At 59.3% G+C, this 17,344-nt stretch overlaps 2 protein-coding genes and 1 pseudogene across 2 annotated transcripts; 2 read left to right on the forward strand and 1 right to left on the reverse strand.

The window, feature by feature from the left end:
• Window positions 1-387: 387 nt before the first annotated feature.
• OVOL1 (ovo like transcriptional repressor 1) lies at window positions 388-12,620 on the reverse strand. Its single transcript, XM_003122528.5, has 4 exons — window positions 12,195-12,620; window positions 4,538-4,755; window positions 2,551-2,740; window positions 388-2,412 (listed from the first exon to the last, which is right to left on the reverse strand). The coding sequence occupies exons 1-4, from the start codon at window positions 12,292-12,294 to the stop codon at window positions 2,117-2,119; spliced, it is 804 nt and encodes a 267-aa protein (XP_003122576.1). The 5' UTR covers window positions 12,295-12,620; the 3' UTR covers window positions 388-2,116.
• Window positions 1,070-10,355, forward strand: LOC100511545 (uncharacterized). Its single transcript, XM_021082824.2, has 3 exons — window positions 1,070-1,201; window positions 6,424-6,548; window positions 10,043-10,355. The coding sequence occupies exons 1-3, from the start codon at window positions 1,176-1,178 to the stop codon at window positions 10,162-10,164; spliced, it is 273 nt and encodes a 90-aa protein (XP_020938483.2). The 5' UTR covers window positions 1,070-1,175; the 3' UTR covers window positions 10,165-10,355.
• A 3,224-nt stretch (window positions 12,621-15,844) lies between the features above and the next one.
• On the forward strand, window positions 15,845-16,584 carry LOC100516952 (large ribosomal subunit protein uL13 pseudogene; annotated as a pseudogene).
• Window positions 16,585-17,344: the final 760 nt, after the last annotated feature.

Consider the following 17,344-nt stretch of genomic DNA (forward strand, 5'->3'; position numbering starts at 1 on the left):
GTGATCCCGGGTAGGCGATGGACACAGCCAGGTGGCCTCTAATGTCCCTTCTGCTTTGAGTATTCCTGCAGCTGGGACCGTGCCCACAGCTGGGTGTCTGGCCCAGAAGTGACAGGAACTTGGGGCCAGTATTTGGAAATGTGGCTCTTCCTCTCGTGGTCCTGGCCGGGTGCGGGGACGAGAAGCCAAGACTGGGCCCCGAGTGACTGCACCTGCGGGAGGAGAGCAGAACACTCGGCCCTGGGGTCAGCAGGCACTGACCGGGGGCAGATCACGTAACCTAGCAGGTGCTTGACTTGAGGGTAAAGCTTTGAATAGGATGAATGCATCAATTGTTGAGATTAATTTCCCCACAGGTGGGAAAAAAAGAGGCATATGAAACAGAAAAAGCAGAAACACAGAAAACGATAGGTCGTTTATTTTGATAGTTGGGGGGGGGAGTTATAAAATAAAACAGACAACACAGAGCTTTGTGACTCCCTCAGCCAGGCAGTAGACACAGGGATGCAGGAATGTAAACAAGACAGAGCTTCCAGATAATATTATTTTATCCTCTACAACTTCCAGAATACAGCAGCTCCCACACAGTCTAGAATCAAATAAAACACGAGTCTTCCAAAACAACCAGGCACAGAGTGAGGGCCGAGCAGGCTCCTTAGCTGCGTGCACTGTTCCTTTTGGGCAGGAGAGGCCAAGGCCGCTTCTGCCTGGGCTTTGGCGTCACAGGGCAGCCCCACCCGCCGTGTTCCGTGGGCTCTTTCAAGTTTGCCTTCTCCCTCTTTGGCAGGTTGGCTCTCTTTGGACCCACACCCCCTTTTCTGTTCTTAGCAGGAAACCCAGCCAAGCCATGGGAGCCTGGCCGAGGCCCGAAGATGGAGCCGACTGGCTCAGGGGTGGGTCCCTCCTTAGGAGCCCAGGCCCCAGCCTGGCCCTTTGAAAATCAGTCAGAAGAAAGGCTCCAACTATAACTTGTCAGCCCTCGAATACTGTTCTCCCTCTAAAGGCTTCTGATGTGTCTGGCTCTTATTCTGTCCCAATTTTTTGCTCCTGTCCTAGGATTTTTGACTCAGCCAGGAAAAGAGGAAGCCTTGCAGCCTGGCCCTGCATGCCTAGCACTGCAGGCACTGGGCACGAGGAAGCCACACCATCCCATCTGGCTCAGCCCCGCAGCCGCAATGGATGAACCTCGGCCTCCCCAAGGGTGAGTTGTTTCTCAAAAGGTCCACGATCGGGAGACCAGGAAGTTCTCGGTGACACCGAGGCCTGCCTTCAAAGGATGTGGGAGGGTGGAGAGTCGGTGGGGGTGGGGGAAGAGCCACAGATGTGACGCGCTGTCCCGGCCGCAGGGGGACAGGGAGCAGTGCACCCTCCGCGGCAGGGCTGGAGCAGAGTGTCAGGTGAAACCCTTCAGGAGGCATGAAGGGTGGGGTCAGGGCAGCCACCCCAGCGCCAAGGCACAGAGGAGGGGTGAAATGTCCAGGATAAATAGAACTGCGTGGGGAGGAGAAAAGCCAGCTCCATCCTCTCTTAAAAATAGTTGCCATCGGCACCAAAAATATATTAATATCTGTACATTTGTCATCTTTTAAAAAAGGAAATAAAACCTCCTTGGCACCTTGTGATTGATTCTTAAAAATGAGGTGATATGTGGCCAGGCCTCCGTGTGCACGCTCGCCGCCACGGCCATGCCCCCACGCGCGTGCCTCTCCATGAGCGGGGCCGCCGCGGCCCTGAGCACCAGCTCCTCCACCACTGTGTCTGCAGGGGAGCTCTTTGCCAGGGCTCCTGCCCGCCGTCCCCGGGGGACCAGCAGCCGGCTCTGGGCTCCAGAGGCCGCAGACAACGAGATGGCTTCGCGCACCTCCTTGGGGAGGGAGTCCTGTGTCGGTCCGCGAGCTGCTTCGAATCCAAGGATTGGAAGGCCTCACCGGGCCTGTTCTTACACACGTCAGCCCCGGCTCAGGGCTGGACGCACATACGAACACGGGTGGGGGCCCGCGTGGGGCCTGAGCGAGCACCGTGCCTGGGCTCCAGTCCTGATGGCCGGGGTCCCGCAAGTGGCCGCAGCAGGGAGGCGACCTTCGCCCCCGGGCCTGCGCAGGCTGGGGCCCCGCGTTCAGAGGTGGTGGGTGCCCTGCAGCAGGGAGGTGACGGTGTTCTGCAGGGCCACGGCCACCTTCTTGGAGGTCTTGCGCAGCAGCGGGCTGTCGGGGTGGTGCTCCTTCAGGTGCAAGACGTGGCCCTCCTGGCTCTCGGACGTGCAGCCACACTCCTCGCACACGTACAGCTTGGCCCGCCGCTCCTTGTACGCGTACTTCTGCTGCACGCCGTGGATCTTCTTGAGATGAGACTCCAGCGAGCAGCGCTGCGTGAAGGCCTTGTCACACAGGCTGCACTTGTAGGGCCGCACGCCTGCGGGAGGACAGGGCCGGGTGTCAGGGACCCGATCGTGGAGGCCCGCCCCTCGGCAGCTCCCGGGGGGCCTGGCCGCGGAGCCCGGGAGGACGTCTGCCCTGAGCCCCCAGGCCTCTGCCGGGCAGGTCCCCTCACCTGTGTGGGTGCGTACGTGTCTCTTCAGGTCGAAGGTGTCATTGAAACCCTTCCCGCAGTAGGTGCAGAGGTGCCTCTTGACGTCGTTGTGACACTTCATGTGGCGATTCAGCATGCGCTGGTAGGTGAAGGCCTTCTGGCAGATGTGGCAGGTGAAGAGGTCTCCACTGGGACTGTCCCCCAGGGTCACCTGTGGGCAAGGCTGGTGTTAGTGACCGACACGCAGGGGTTGGCACTGCAGGTGGCAGATTGGAAGGACACACACACCAGCCCCCCGGCGCCCTGAGAAAAGCAGTGCCCACCCGGGAGGCCGAGCCCCTGTGCCCTTGGTTCTTGGAGATTGGGTGGCCGGGCTGGAAGGAGCCTCGGGTCCCTGGCCAGCCTCCTGCTGTGTTCCTGAGCCTCTTCTGAGCTGCCCCCAGCCCCCTCTTCACCATCTCCAGAGATGGGTGGCCAGCTCCCTACAGAAACAGCCCGATGCGGCCACTCTCTCTGTTGGAAAGTTCTCCCTCCGCTGAGCCCGATTTCCTCTCCAGCTTCTGCTCTCTTTTCTCATTCTACACCTGAGGAGTGGTCTCTGCATAGCCTTCCCAGGCTGAGGCCTCCGGGCCAGCCCAGCCCCTGGTCTTAAGTGAGCCAGGCCTGACGTGGCCCGGTTTCCGTCTCTTTGCTTCCTTGATAATGCTCCCGCTGGTAAACATGTTTTGTTTTCTCTGGAATCATGGACCATCCCAAGTCTGTTCAGAAGTGGAGACGTGGTCTCAATGCCCCACTTCTGTGAATGTCGGGAGGTCCCTTGTGCTTTGCGGTGGCCCTGCCACTGGCCACGCCTCCTGGGCTCCCCGGGCACACCCCGCACCTACTCACCCTGCACTGCTTCTGGCACCGGGGATGTGCCTGGTTGCTACTCAGCCCTTTAGGGTCAGGACCCACCCTCTGGCACATCGGCTGCGCTGTCACTCTGCTCTCTTTCCACAAACCCGCCCTGGCCCCTGGGGCTCAATGGGTGGGGAGAAGGGCCCCCAGGGGGTCAGGGGCACTGTGCCGGCTCTGCGGCTGACCGCCAGCCCGCCTGGGTGATTCCCCTCTCGTTACAACAAACGTTTGGCCTCCTTGACAGGGAAGAGAGGCAGGCACGGCCCTCCACTGCCAGATTTCTTCAGTTTTTTGGCACAAAGTCTAGCTCTCTGAGAGTCCTTCCACCACGTCACTGCCGGCAGGTGCTTCCAGACCCCGGAGCTTGCAGGAATGCGGGCCCAGCCAGAGACAGCCCCGATGTCTGTGCTCCCCGAAAGCAGGAGCACTTCCGCTGCCTTGCAGCTCCTAACTGCCTCTGCTCTGTGCGCGGCGCTCACCAGGCCCCACCCCAGAGACAAGGCCCTGCTCACTGGCTGGAAGCACACACTGGATGAGGGGGTGACTTGGGGACTGTGTCCCCAGGACCAGGCCGCAGGGAACAGTCAACCACTGAGCAGACTCCAGACCTCAGCCTCGACGCAGCACAGACCCGGGCCCAGGCCAAGGTGCAGAGCCGGGCTCAGGTTTTCCGCTTTTCCTAGGACATCTGTGTAAAGAGGTGGCTCCCTCCAGGCCAGAAACAAAACTCAACATCCTCAGAATGGACTCCGAAGGGTTACGTGTCTTTTTTTTTTTTGACCGTGGCACGTGGAAGGTCCGAGGACGGGCTAGGGATTGAACCCCTGCCACTGTAGCGACCTGAGCCGCAGCAATAACGCCTGATCCTTAAGGGTTAACTGTCTCTGAACCTCACTACTTCTTCCCAACACACGACATGCTCACTTTAGACCCACTTCTCTTCTTTCCCTCCCCATCTGCACCCCGGGAAAGTTCACTGCTCTGCGGAAACCCGGGCCCAGACCCAAGGCCAGTCTCTGCTTAGGTCCCATTTGAGCCACGCTTTGTGGGCTGGGGTCAGGTGTACACGCGCCCCGGCCCTCAGAGGCGGAGACGGGGCGAAGGGCAGTACCTTCATCTTGGTGCGCAAGAAGCCGTGGTCTCTGCTCTGCGGGTCTGCCAGGCGGCTCGTGCCTTCAGAGGGCAGCTGGGCCACCACACAGGGCCCAGGGGCCACACTATAGCTGGAGTCCCGAAGGCTCATGTCCAATGCCAGGGGGCAAGAAGGGGGTTCGGCCACCGATGGCTCCGGCTCGTGGTAGGGCTGTGGTGGGCAGAAGCCCAGGCTGACTGGGAAGAGAAGGACAGCCAGGTGAGGGCCTTCGTGGAGGTAAGAGGATTCAGTGCAATTTCAGGAAGCTTCCCTGGCAGTGAGCTGGCTGGAGCCTGGAGCCTCTGTCCCGCCCCTTGCAGGCATGTGGCAGAGCAGGGCTGCCCCCGGCCTCCTGCACGCGGCGCCTCCCTCCCACCCCATTAAGGTAATTACAGGTGACGCCAGCCAAGCGCCACGGCCCACTGAGGGCCTGCCCGCTGAGTAATTTGTGTCTTAGCGGAACTGGGAGGGCCGAACCTGCCCTGCCAATTATTCCTCCAGAGCCGCCTGCCTGCCCCACCTGAGCCAGTCCCTCTGGATTCCAGGCCTCAGCCATGCTCCTGCAAGGACAAAGGGCACCACTGGAGGCTCTGGGCTGAGGGACCCATCCCCACCCCAGAAGGGTCCCGGTGGCCTGGGCCACTCCGGGCCTCTCCTCCAGGCCAGATTTCGCCGCTGGCCTGGGGGACTGGGTGGCCCTAACCCCTGCCTCCTTGGGCTGGCCAGCCCCTGACGTGACAGCTCATCCGGCCTCCAGGCTCCTTGCTCCCGCTGGCCCAGCTTGGCAGGCAAACAGGCCAGGTGGGGCCTAGTGGGGCGGAGGTCAGGGAGCAGCAGGTGGATGCGGCCTAACAGTCTCCCAGGCAGCCCGCCCGGCTGTTACGCAAGCCTCCCCCACAGCAGGGACCGCTCGCTGTGGCCCCTGGAGGGCCGGGCTCCCGCCCTCCACGCAGTGATACCCAGCCGCCTTTGACGTGCTGCTCCCCACGGCAGACACCACCGGCCAAGCAGGGCCGAGAGGCTGGGCCCTCCTCCTGACTGGACGGGAGGAAGAGACCTCCCCAGGGACGCCGAGGAGACAAATCTCAAAGCCCAGGGGCCGAGGCAAACGACCTGATGTTTCAATTTAGTATTTTTCTCCCAACTTTTTTTGGTAGCTTCTGCTGTGTGTATTTAAAACCCCTAAGCTAGGACCATCTTCCAGGCGTCGGAAGACGAGTCATGAAATAAAGACGAGAGAGACCTAGGAGGTTGACTTAGGGCCGCAGAACCATGAAAAGGGCCCAGCCGCCCGCCACTCACAGCCCATGAGGCAGTGGGACCGGAACCCAGGGAGGGGTGGCCCTGGAGGGAGGGCAGCTGCCTCGCCTCCTCTCCCCGGACACAGCCGGCAAGGCTGGAGGCAGAGGGATGGACGTGGGGGAGGCAGAGGACACACTAACGGAGAGGAAAATGCGAAGGCATCGAAGTTTCAGGAGAGGCCCCAGCTCTCGCCCCCTCAGAACACGACAAAGGCCTACAGGGGAGGAACACGCCTGCCCGCCACCCAAACCCGTTCTGCTGGCACTGGCGCCGTCTGTCTGTCCGTCCAGGGACTCTAACGAGCCACCTCATTCCGGGGGTTGATTCACCAGTGCTTGGCCCTGGCCCGGCGTCTCTCCCAGCCCTGATGGCTGGATGTCAGGCCCGAGCTCTTGGGGGGTTGGGGGGGTTCCCTCCTATCCGCTCCCTGTGCATGGGATGGGGGCTGCGGGAGGGAGGGCGGGGGTGTAAGAGGTTGGCAGCTTCTGATGCCAGATTAGCAGCTATTGGAGATCTTGGTTGAGGATTGAACGCTGGATGACACTTCCCGTTTCTCAATCCAGGTGGAGACAAACAGGAAGCTCTACCTTCTGTCTCTCGGTATCGGATAGTGTGAGCGAGGCTCCCAAAAGTTGGAGCCCGGCCACCCCGCCTGCACTCGGCGCCCCAGAGGGAAGAGTGATGGCAGGTGAGGGTTAACTGGTTAGTGCTCCAAATGGTTGTCGCCTTGGCTCCCTTGCTCTCCTAGAGGCGGGTCTGTGGTTGGGGTTCTGAGGACCTACGGGGTTAGGCGGAGACCTGTTTCCTGGGCCTGCCTCTCATTCCATTGAAGTGGTGCCGAGGAACTGGCACAGGGAGTGGGCCCGTCTGCCCGCCTCTGTGCCCTCTACCTGAGCCAGGGCCATTGGGCTGCCAGGGTGGGGATGTTTGCCTCGTCCCACCCACCCCGCCAAACCTGTCTTCCCGCCACCCCCGTGAGCGTGTCCCTGTCGCCGCCACCGCACGCACAGGGAGTGCTCACGGCGGGCCACTGCTATCACTGGGTGTCACCGAGTGGCAGGAAGCAGAACTGGTTGGGCCCTGCTTGTGCTGCTCTCTGTCCCCTAATTAGATGTTTCCGGCAAGGCGGCGGCGGCTGTGGCTACTCATCGCCCTCCCACAGCTGGAGTGTGGCAAGGCCAAGCCAGCCAGGCCCTCTCCCAACACCCTCAGGGGTTCCAAGGTTCCCCTTGTTTTTTGCTTTTTTTTTTTTGACTTTTTGCCTTTTCTAGAGCTGCAACCGTGGTATATGGAGGTTTCCAGGCTAGGTGTTGAATCAGAGCTGTAGCCACCGGCCTACGCCACAACCCCAGCAACATGGGATCCAAGCCGTGTCTGTGACCTACACCACAGCTCATGGCAACACCAGATCCTCAACCCAATGAGCGAGGCCAGGGATTGAACCCACAACCTCATGGTTCCTAGTCGGATTCATTAACCACTGCACCACAACGGGAACTCCAGGGTTCCCCTTCTCTTGGCCCAGCTTGCCGCCACCTGGATGATGTAGAGCTCAGGCCCAGAGCCGCTTCCCACCCCAGGGCCTGGCCCGCCCTCGCCAGGGCAAGTCCCCTCTCTCTCGGATTGCAAGCTCCTAGCCCAAGCACTAGACGGAGGGCCAGGTCCTACCCCATCCAAGGCCTCCGGTCAGGACCAGGCTCTCAGGAGAGCAGGTGACGCAGACATGAGCATGCGGAGCCTGTGACTAATGGGCTGGTGCCGACCTGAGAGGGGGTTACCTGGGCTCTCAACTGGGGCAGAGGGAGCCCAGTGGCTCAGCCCAGCCCAGCTGCTGTTAGGTGGCCTTGAACTCTTATTAGGAAGGGCAGGAGCCCCCGTGCCTTCTCTTCCAGCCCCCAGGTCAGCTAGTAGGGCCTGAAAGGAAGCCAGTGCCAGGCAACTGGCAGAGCTAGGCAGTCGTGGAAACACAACGGGCCCGTCTCTCAGCATGTCATTTCCCTCCTGTGAACATCAAGTTTTTCTCCCAGGCAGTGTCTTTTCCCTCTTTCCCGACTTTTTTTTTTTTTTGGCTTGCTTTTTAGGGCTGCACCCGCAGCACATGGAAGTTCCCAGACTTGGGTTGAATTGGAGCTGCAGCTGGCGGCCTATGCCCCAGCCACAGCAACAGTGGGTCTGAGCTGCATCTGTGACCTCCACCACAGCTCACGGCAATGCTGGATCCTTAACCTGCTGAGCAGGGACCGGGATCCAACCTGCTTACTAGTTGGGTTCATTTCCACTGAGCCACGATGGAAAGACTCCAACTGTTTTTCATACCGTGTCCATAACGCAGTTAAAACTGTGCACCTCAGCCTTACGGCAGAGCCAACGCCTTCCCACCCCCTGGGCCGCGTAGGGTTGGGCACCCCTGGGGGACGTCGCAGAATGATTGTTGAAAGTGAACAGTTAAAGAGGCCTGACTTCAACAGTGGCCACGCTTTACTCCTGTCCTCCCTGTACCCAGAGGACTCATCCTCACCTGCTCTCTTTCTGGGACAAACAGTCTGGCAGGACTCCGCCTCCAGTCACCCGAGCTAGGGACCAACAGCCTGGCAGCCTGGGTGACGCACCCTGTGGGACAGCTAGGTATCTCTCCAGCCCTCTGCTGGAACTACGCTGCTCTGCTGTAGCTGTCGGGGCTACACTGCCAACACTTCCCAGGAATTAAAGGAATAATCAGAGGCCTAATCTCTCCCCTTCACCCCCACCCCCACATGTGCACTCTGGGGCCCAAGCTGACTTTCTCAGCCTTTCTAACCCAGCCCAGAAAGGGAGCTGCCAAGGTCCCACACTGCCTAGTCTGAGCCAGGCCGAGGAAACTCCCATCTCCCGCCCCCCAGCCTGGCTGTCCCCCTGGGCTGGGTGCAGGCTGACCCACCTGCAGAACAGCCTTCAGGGGCTCCGTCCAAAGTGGGGAAGGGATGGGAGGAGGCCCTACAGGCAGTTGGAAGAGGCCGCAGGATGGGATGCTTGTGGCTGGGAGCAGGTCATTCAGCTTCCAGGCCTGGTCTACCCTCCAGGGCCTCCCTGGCCTTTGTGATTTCACTCAGCGGTGGGCCTGGAGAACCCCACTTTATCTCTGTTCCTCCCTGTTCCTGGAGCTTCCCCGTCAGACCAGGAGATGGAATTTAGCCCCTGGGTACAGGTGCCTGGATTCTTCGTCAGGAAACCAGCCTCCCTCCCTGCACCCTACAGTCACAATTGATGTACCAAAAGCAAAATGCCAGGGGAGGAGTTCCTGTCGTGGCTCAGGGGTAGTGAACCCGACTAGGATCCAGGAGGACGCTAGTTAAGGATCCGGCGTTGCCGCGAGCTGTGAGGTCGGTCACAGACACGGCTCAGATCTGGCATAGCTGTGGCTGTGGCTCTGGAGTAGGCTGGCAGCTGTAGCTCCGCTTAGACCCCTAGCCTCAGAACCTCCATGTGCCTTGAGTGTGGCCCTAAAAAACAAAAAAAAGAAGTTCCACGGGAGATGGAGAGCGGGGCTCGGGCGTCGGCTGGAGGGCCCACATAGGTGGCATCTTAACCATAAACCCTTCAAAGCTCCTGGCACGAGTGGAGCATCTGCCACCCCAGTGGCTTTCCAGCTCCCGCACCCACTGGCTTGGCTTTTCTGTCAGCTGGCAGGAGAGCGAGGCCCAGGGGACTGAGTGGGGGAGTCTAAAGCTGGGCCTCAGGGAGAGGCTACAGTTCGGGGGCCCTGGACTCGGAGCTGCCAGGCTGCGGCCCAGCCTTGGGTCAGGAAGCCGTGCTTTCCAGGCACTTGCCACCCTAAGGGTCCCGGAGGACCCTGGCGGGAAGGTCAGACCTCAACGCTCCATTCCCCAGCCCTCCCGGTGCCTCTCCCGGGGGACCGGACGGGGTCGATGCTTAGCTGGTCACCGCATGCTGCGCCTGTGAGGCGGGGTGAAGGAAAACGTGCCTAGCCGGCTCCCGGGGTCACGGTCGGCTGGTGATGGAATGGCCCAGCCGGGGCACAGGCCACCACAGAACACACTCTCCAGCCATCTGAGGCACCCAAGCGTGGCCCGAGAACATGCCCTTTCTCATTTCCAAAAACTGTGGGAAATCTCTCCGGTGGGCCACATGGCTTTTAGAGCAAAAGTAAGTTCTCTGACTTCTGCTCTTTGCCTGACCCCACAGGACACTCCCGGGCCCGCCTCACCTCCTGGTCAGACCCCACCCAACACCTGGATGACCCTGCGAGTGAGTGGCCCCCTCACCTGGACAGCAGCGACCACCGGAATGCCCCCCTCTGCACCTGATGGGACAAGCCCAGGGGGGGGAAGGTCTCCCCTGCCATTCCTGCCACGGCCACCAGAACGCTGTGGGGAAAATCACTAGGACGCAAAGGAAGTCAATGATTTGAACAAATGGAATTTTTTTTGTCCTTCGTAAAAGTCAACCCATGATCGGTTACTGGTTGGGATGTGAAATAAAACTAAAAATAACAGCACACGGAGTCTGGGGCAAGACTCCACTCACCTTTAGCACAGTCCAAGTTCAGGTTATCAGATCCCAAGGAGCAGCTAAGCAGCAAGTCAAACAGGTGAGGGAGGTCCCTCACCCCTCGCCTGGCCCTTCTGGAGGGGGAATGCCGGGGAGCTCAGAGAAGCAAGAAGTTGTACCAGAGTCCTGGGCCTACACCCTGCTCTGCCTCCGGTAAGGAGGCAGCTCACTTTTTTTTTTTGGTCTTTTTGCCTTTTCTAGGGCCCCTTCCCACAGTGTATGGAGGTTCCCAGGGGTTTAATCAGAGCTTTAGTCGCCAGCCTACGCCAGAGCCACAGCAGCTCGGGATCCGAGCTCTGTCTGCGACCTACACCACAGCTCACGGCAACGCGGGATTGTTAACGCACTGAGCAAGGCCAGGGATGGAACCTGCAACCTTGTGGTTCCTAGTCGGATTCGTTAACCGCTGTGCCACGACGGGAACTCCTCACTTCTCTTTTTGTCTGTTTCCCTGTTGGGTCATCAGGACTTCTGGCACAGTCCCTTGTTTGCAGGAGGCTTAGAAGGGGGCCTAGGCACTTGAGATAAGGTTAAGCTCTGAACCACCCTGCCCGCACCTAGGACCAGCACCATAGGATCCTGAGACATCAGGCCCCAGAGACCTCACCACTACACCCACAGACTCCAGCGATTTCTTCCGGAGAGAAACTGAGGCAAGAGCCCTCACAGGGCCCCTCACTGCCCATATTTCACCACTTTCCTACAAGGCCTGGGGCGGTGCCAGGGAGCCTGCAGATCAAGGGTCAAAGTCGGTTGGTTAATTACAACCTCTCCCCCTCGGAGCCGGAGCCGCGGGGCAGGGTGTTCAGCACATCCCCCGCCCCACCCCCAAGGCCTGAGGAGGGGGAGTTCCGAGGGAAACTGGGCAGCTCCTGACCAAAGATTCTTTTGGGGGTTGGGGAGGACAGGACAGAAGGAGAAGGAGGAAGATGGAAACAACTGGGATTACTCATACAAGTTGATGCCGACGCTGTCAAAGCGTCTTCCGAAAATAACTGGGCACACCAGCTTCCACCCGGCCCGGCCCCCTGGCTGGGCGGTGGGCTCCTTAAAACCTCTTTTAGCTCAAACGTATCCTCTGTAAAGTTGAAAGAGATGCATTTCTAACAGGGCTAGTGGGGCGCAGCCGGGCGCCTGCCCTGCGGTCTCCACGCTCCCCACTGCCGGGAGCTCTCTGCTGGCGCGACCCTCACTGTGACCTTCTGGCCACCAAGGTTGGGGGTCAGAGAGATCAACGCAGGTGACTTCAGCTCTAGGCCTTCTCTTACATTTTGCACAAACCACGGCCGAAACTCCAGCTCGCTCCCTGCACCTCCCCAAAGTGGCATCGCTTCAGTGCCCTCCTCCCGCCTCATAAAAGTCCGGGGTTTCTGGATTTACGACGCGAGAGTTGGAGGGTCGCTTGAGTAGTGACACACCCCGTTGCCTCGCCTGTGCCACGGCGCGGGCCGGTGGCGGGGAGGGCAGCACCGCGCGGGCCCGCGCCCCTCGGACCCGCCTGCCCCCTGCCCGACCGCCTGGGAACCGCTGTCGTCCCGCACTTGGCGGCCCCCGCCCCCACCTGCCGGCTCCTTCCGCCGGCCCTGCCCTCCCCACCCCACCGCCCCCGGGGTTGGCCGCGCCGCGGGCTAACGGGGCCGCGGCCGCTTAAACATTAAATCGGGCGCCCCAGCTGCGCTGGCCGCCCGGCTCCGCGCCACTGCGCCCCGCACGCCGGCCCCCTCGTCGGGGCCCCGCCGCCCGTTCGGGGGCGCGGGCCTCGGGGTGCACGGGCCCGGCGCCTCACCTGGTACGTAGATCTCGCCACGCTCCTCGTCGGGGAGCTCGCTCCAGTTCCGTTTGCACGTGGAGACGCACGGCTTCTTCACCAGAAACGCGCGGGGCATTTTTGAACCTTCCTCGCCGGGCACCGGCCGCTTCCGTAACTAGAGCCGGAGCCGTCCCACCTTTCCCGGGCCGGGCTGGCGGCGGCGGGCGGCGGCGGCGGGGAGGGGGGGGCAGGTCGGGAAAGGTGTCGCCGAAGCGTCCCGCGTTCCGCCGGGAGGACGTGCCTGGGACGGCGCGCGCCCGTTTCAACTCCGCGGAGCTGTCGCGGTCCTCCGTCCGAACGAGGTTGCCTTGCAGCCAGGTGCACCGGGCGGCGACGGAAGCGGCAGGTAAGCGTCTCCCGGCGCGACTGGCGTCCTCCGCGGCCCTCGGGAAGTCTTAAAGTGCGAGCCGGCCGGACGGGTTCACGCTTTATTGGCTCGCGGCGGTGTGTGTTGGTGGCTGGGGCGGGGAGGGGGGGTGATCCGAGCTAATTAGCTTGGAGTGGCCTGGGAGGCGACGGCGCATGCGTTGGGAAATAACGGTGGCAACCCACCTATTTGTTACCTGTCGAACCGGTTTCCATTCCGCTGCCGGTGAGGTGGCCTCGCGGCCTGGGCGGGGTGGCGGGGTGGCCGGGCGGGGGCGGCGGGGGGGGGGCAGGCGGAGGGCACCCAGCACCCCGCTGCCCTGCAGGACCTCCCAGCGGGAGTGCCAGCGCTCGTCAACCGGAGTTTCGGAGGGAACAGAGGAGGGGAGGGAGGGAGGGAGGGGCAGGGGCAACGTTACTTGGTGCTCGCAGGCTCCAAAGGGTGATGAAACTCGCCGGACTGGGCCCGGCGCGCCCCGGGCGCCTGGGGAGGCGCGAAGCCGTCGGGCGGGACTGGGCGGCCCGGTCCACACTTGTTGAACCGGGCCTGAGCCCAGGCGGCCCCGGGTCCCAAAGGCCTGGCTGAGCAATTCGTGGTTCAGCCCAGAGGTATTTGCTGGTCGCCGGCTCCGTGCGGAAAGGCACGCGGGGCCGCAGGAGCGCTCAGGCCGGCAGGCGGGCAGGCCCCGCCGCAATACGAAGCGGAGAGCGCCCGCCCGACCAGGGGCCGAGCCCTGCCGGGAGCCTGCCTTCTGGCGGGGTGAGTACGGAAGGCTTAGTGGAGGAAGGCGCGTTTAAACCGCTGAGTCCACCGTGATCCCCAAAGACCCCAGCGCTTTAGTCATGGGGGTTTGTACCCCCCACCAAAGTCCTCATCAGATTCCCAAATGGCCGGATATCAGGTACAGCAAGACTGGAGGTGAGCAGAGGACAGAGGACCCAACTTACTTGGCCTGGCTCCACAGAGCTCCTGCTTTACCCCCACAGCCCAGCCTCGGCTGAAGACCCCTCCCTCCAACCATTCACCGCCCACTGCGCAGTCCCCAGGCCCAGCCTCCTGGAGGGAGGTCCCGCCCACCACAGAAGCTGAGAAGTGCTTGGTGGCCTCCAGTGAGACACAGTAACTGAGTCTACAGCCACTAGGCTTCTCTTCCCAGCTGATCTGAAAAGGGCAGGGATGGGACCCCTTCCTCTTTTTAGCCCTCCTCCCTCCCACATGTGAAATAAACTAATATTTCAGAGTCACTGCTACACATTCCTGTCTCACGTATTAAATATTTGCTGGGACGGATTAGGAGGAAATGAATCTGGTAAATAAATTCACTCAGTTCAAAAGTCCGAGTCAAGGAGTTTCCATCGTGGCGCAATGGTTAACGAATCCGACTAGGAACCGTGAGGTTGTGGGTTCGATCCCTGGCCTTGCTCAATGGGTTAAGGATCCGGCATTGCTGTGAGCTGTGGTGTAGGTCGCAGATGCGACTCGGATCCCGCGTTGCTGTGGCTCTGGCGTAGGCGGGCAGCTGCAGCTCTGATTGGACCCCTAGCCTGGGAACCTCCATATGCCGCAGGAGCGGCCCAAGAAATGGCAAAAAAAAAAAGACCAAAAAAAAAAAAAAAAAAAGTCAGAGTCAAAAGAGGAGCAGCCTGCTTTGAGGGGCCTTTCAGGCCTCCAGCAGAAGAAGATAGTTTTTCAAGGAGGGGGCTTACATTCCCCCCCGCCAGGACTTCTGTTGAGTCCCCCTGGGTGGGTGAAAGCATGGACTTTGGGGGCAGATGGGCCTCCTCCTCTCCTCCTTCCTGGAACCTGTGAACTTGGCCAAGAGGGGGCTTTCCTTTCCAGCCTGTATCCCCGTCTGTCACCCGAGAACGCTATCATCTACTTTCCGGGGCCACCGTGACGGTCAGCTCTGGCAGGGCTGTTAATAGTTGCCCGCTGTCCCATCCTTCCCCAGGGCTCTGCCTCACGCGGCCCACGCTTCCTCTGGACCCTCTCGTTCAATTGCTGTTAAGTGAGCAGCTACTACTTGCTTAGCTTTTGAATAAACCCTGGAGACATACCGTTGACTAACACCGTGTAGGAGAGAGGTAGATTTTATTTATCCAACAGATATTTATTGAGCACCGAGGTTGTACCAGCCCCTGATGGGCTAGAACCCAGTAGGTGCTTAATGGAACTCTGATGAAGCCTTCGTCGGTGTTCTCTTGTTCACAGAGGGTTCAGGACCCAGCATTGTCACCACAGTGGCTCAGGTCGCTGCTGCGGCTCAGTCCGATCCCTGGCCTGGGAACTTCCACCTGCTGCAGAAGAAGAAAAGAAGGCTTCATGGATGACACTGGACACAGAGGCAGTCTTTCTCATCCAGAAACTACTCAAAAGTCTCTGCTTGTGGGAAGAAAGTTACAAAGCATATGGAATGAGGCCTCAGGAGAGAGTAAATTCATCCATGCTGCTGTCCACGGCTGTATCTCCAGAATCTTCCACGGTTTTATCTCCAGTATCTACAACTGTGTCTGACACATAGTGAGTTGTCAATAAACATTTATTGTTGTTGTTTTTCTTTTCATGGCCACACCTGCGGCAGATGGACGCTCCTGGGGCCAGTGGTTGAATCGGAGGCTGCACCACAACCATGGCAACACTGGATCCGAGACGCGCGTGGGACTTAGGCTGCAGCTTGTGGCAATAGCGGATCCTTAACTCACTGAGCAAGGCCAGGTATTGAACCCTCATCCTCACAGACACTATGCAGTTCTTAACCTGCCAAGCTACAACGGGAATGCCAATGAACATTTGCCGAATGAATGAATATCTTGTTTCTTGACGCATGTGACCCATTCAGCCTTTCGGATTCCAACTTTTGCTGGAAGCATAAAAACAAAGCAGATTTCTTTATTATAAGGAAAACTACAGTCCAAGTTCAGTGATAAAAGGCAAAGGTCAGAGATGGGGTGGGGACCATGGAGAATGTGCCTTTCTAAAAGGCCAGTGATGGAGTTCCTATCGTGGCTCAGCGGTCAACAAACCAGACTAGGAAACATGAGGTTGTGGGTTCGATCCCTGGCCTCGCTCCGTGGGTTAAGGATCTGGCGTTGCTGTGAACTGTGGTGCAGGTTGAAGATGCAGCTCGGATCCAGCATTGCTGTGGCTGTGGTGTAAGCTGGCGGCTACAGCTCTGATTCGACCTCAAGCCTGGGAACCTCCATGTGCCGCGCGTGCGGCCCTGAAAAGGAAATAAATAAACAAATAAAAGCCCAGTGACATGCATGTCATTCAAGCACAGAAACCCAACATCGCCACATTTGTCTATGTGGAGCCATCCACCAAAATTTTAATGCTGACTCAGCTTTTTAAAAAAACATGAATCAAATAAAAATATATTTTGACTTTCCCAGGCTGCTGCTGAAGATGGCGGAGGGGCGGCAGGTGCTGGGGCTCCGTGGCCAAGCAGGTTCTTCTGGGCTGGAAGGTGGTGGTTGTGCGCTGTGAGGGCATCAACATTTCTGGCAATTTCTACAGAAACAAACTGAAGTACGTGGCCTTCTTCCGAAAGCAGATAAACACCAACCCATCCCACAGCCCCGATCCCTTCCGAGCTCCCAGCGCATCTTTTGGCGGCCCATGCGAGGCCTCCTGCTCCACAAGACCAAGCGGAGCCAGGCTGCCCTGGACCTCAAGGTGTTTGATGGGAAGCCACCGCCCAATGACAAGAAAAAGCGGATGGTGGTTCCTGGTGCCCTCAAGGTGGTGCCTCTGAAACCTACGTGAAAGTTTACCTAGTTGCGGTGCCTGGCCCATGAGGTTGGCTGTTAGTACCAGGAAGTAACAGCCACCATGGAGGAGAACAGGAAAGAGAAGGCCAAGATCCATGAATGGAAGAAGAAACCTAAGTCTACGGAAGCAGGCTGAAAAGAACACAGAGAAGACTGATGAATTCACAGAGGGCCTCAAGACCCACGGATTCCTGGTCTGAACACAATAAAACGGACTGTTTCTTCTTCATGCTCAGCCTGCCCTGCCCTTCCTCCCTCACCACTCCCTGATATGGGGGACCCCCAGGGGCCACGGGTAGCCCGGGGCTTAGGAGGCTAGGTATATAGCAAAGGGGCCTTTCCACTGCTGTTCAAGAAAGGCCTTTTTAGGGAGTTCCTGTCATGGCTCAGGGGAAATGAATCTGACTAGCATCCATGAGGACACAGGTTCGATCCCTGGCCTCGCTCAGTGGCTTAAGGATCCGGTGTTGTCGTGAGCTGTGGTGTAGCTCGCAGACATGGCTCTGATCTGCCATTGCTGTGGCTGTGGCTGGTGGCTACAGCTCGGATTCAACCCCTAGCCTTGGAACCTCCATATGCCACAGGTGTGGCCCTAAAAAGCAAAAAAAAAAAAAAAAAAAAAAAAAAAAAAAATCCTTTTTAAAAGCTAAGACAGCTCTGAGGGCTGTCGGGGCATAATTTGCCTGCGCCCTCCCCATTCCTGAGAGTTGTAGGACATGGACAGCTGGAACAAGATGAGCAGTTGCAGTATTGGCAGAAGGGAGCTAAGAGGAGGGGACCCCCGCATTGAGCCCAAGGGCATCTGTTTAAACTTCCCACGTGGTCAGATAGTATACTCAGCAGCTGTTAGGATGCAAGAGGCTGCTTGGGCAGCCCGAGTCGGGGGTCTACAAAGATGCCCTGGAAAGGAAGGGCAGCCAGGGGGTCACAGGCATCACCCACATGTCTTCCCTATATTTTGTTTTTGTTTTTTTTTTAATTTTTATTTT

This window comes from Sus scrofa, chromosome 2 (genome assembly GCF_054392235.1).
Source record: "Sus scrofa isolate SSC_HxYL_T2T_F1_AM1 chromosome 2, Sscrofa_HxYL_maternal_Yorkshire_Landrace_v2.0, whole genome shotgun sequence".
Classification (NCBI taxonomy): Eukaryota; Metazoa; Chordata; class Mammalia; order Artiodactyla; family Suidae; genus Sus; species Sus scrofa.

Excerpts from the sequence above, each read along its gene's own strand:
- LOC100511545 (XM_021082824.2), top strand. The coding sequence starts at position 1,176 with ATGGATGAACCTCGGCCTCCCCAAGG. Across the intron at positions 1,202-6,423 it reads GAACCTCGGCCTCCCCAAGG|GTGGAGACAAACAGGAAGCT; the intron begins GTGAGTTGTTTC and ends TTCTCAATCCAG. Across the intron at positions 6,549-10,042 it reads AGAGGGAAGAGTGATGGCAG|GACACTCCCGGGCCCGCCTC; the intron begins GTGAGGGTTAAC and ends CTGACCCCACAG.
- OVOL1 (XM_003122528.5), bottom strand. The coding sequence starts at position 12,294 with ATGCCCCGCGCGTTTCTGGTGAAGAAGCCGTGCGTCTCCACGTGCAAA. Across the intron at positions 4,756-12,194 it reads TGGCGAGATCTACGTACCAG|TCAGCCTGGGCTTCTGCCCA; the intron begins GTGAGGCGCCGG and ends TTCTCTTCCCAG. Across the intron at positions 2,413-2,550 it reads ACACGTACGCACCCACACAG|GCGTGCGGCCCTACAAGTGC; the intron begins GTGAGGGGACCT and ends GTCCTCCCGCAG.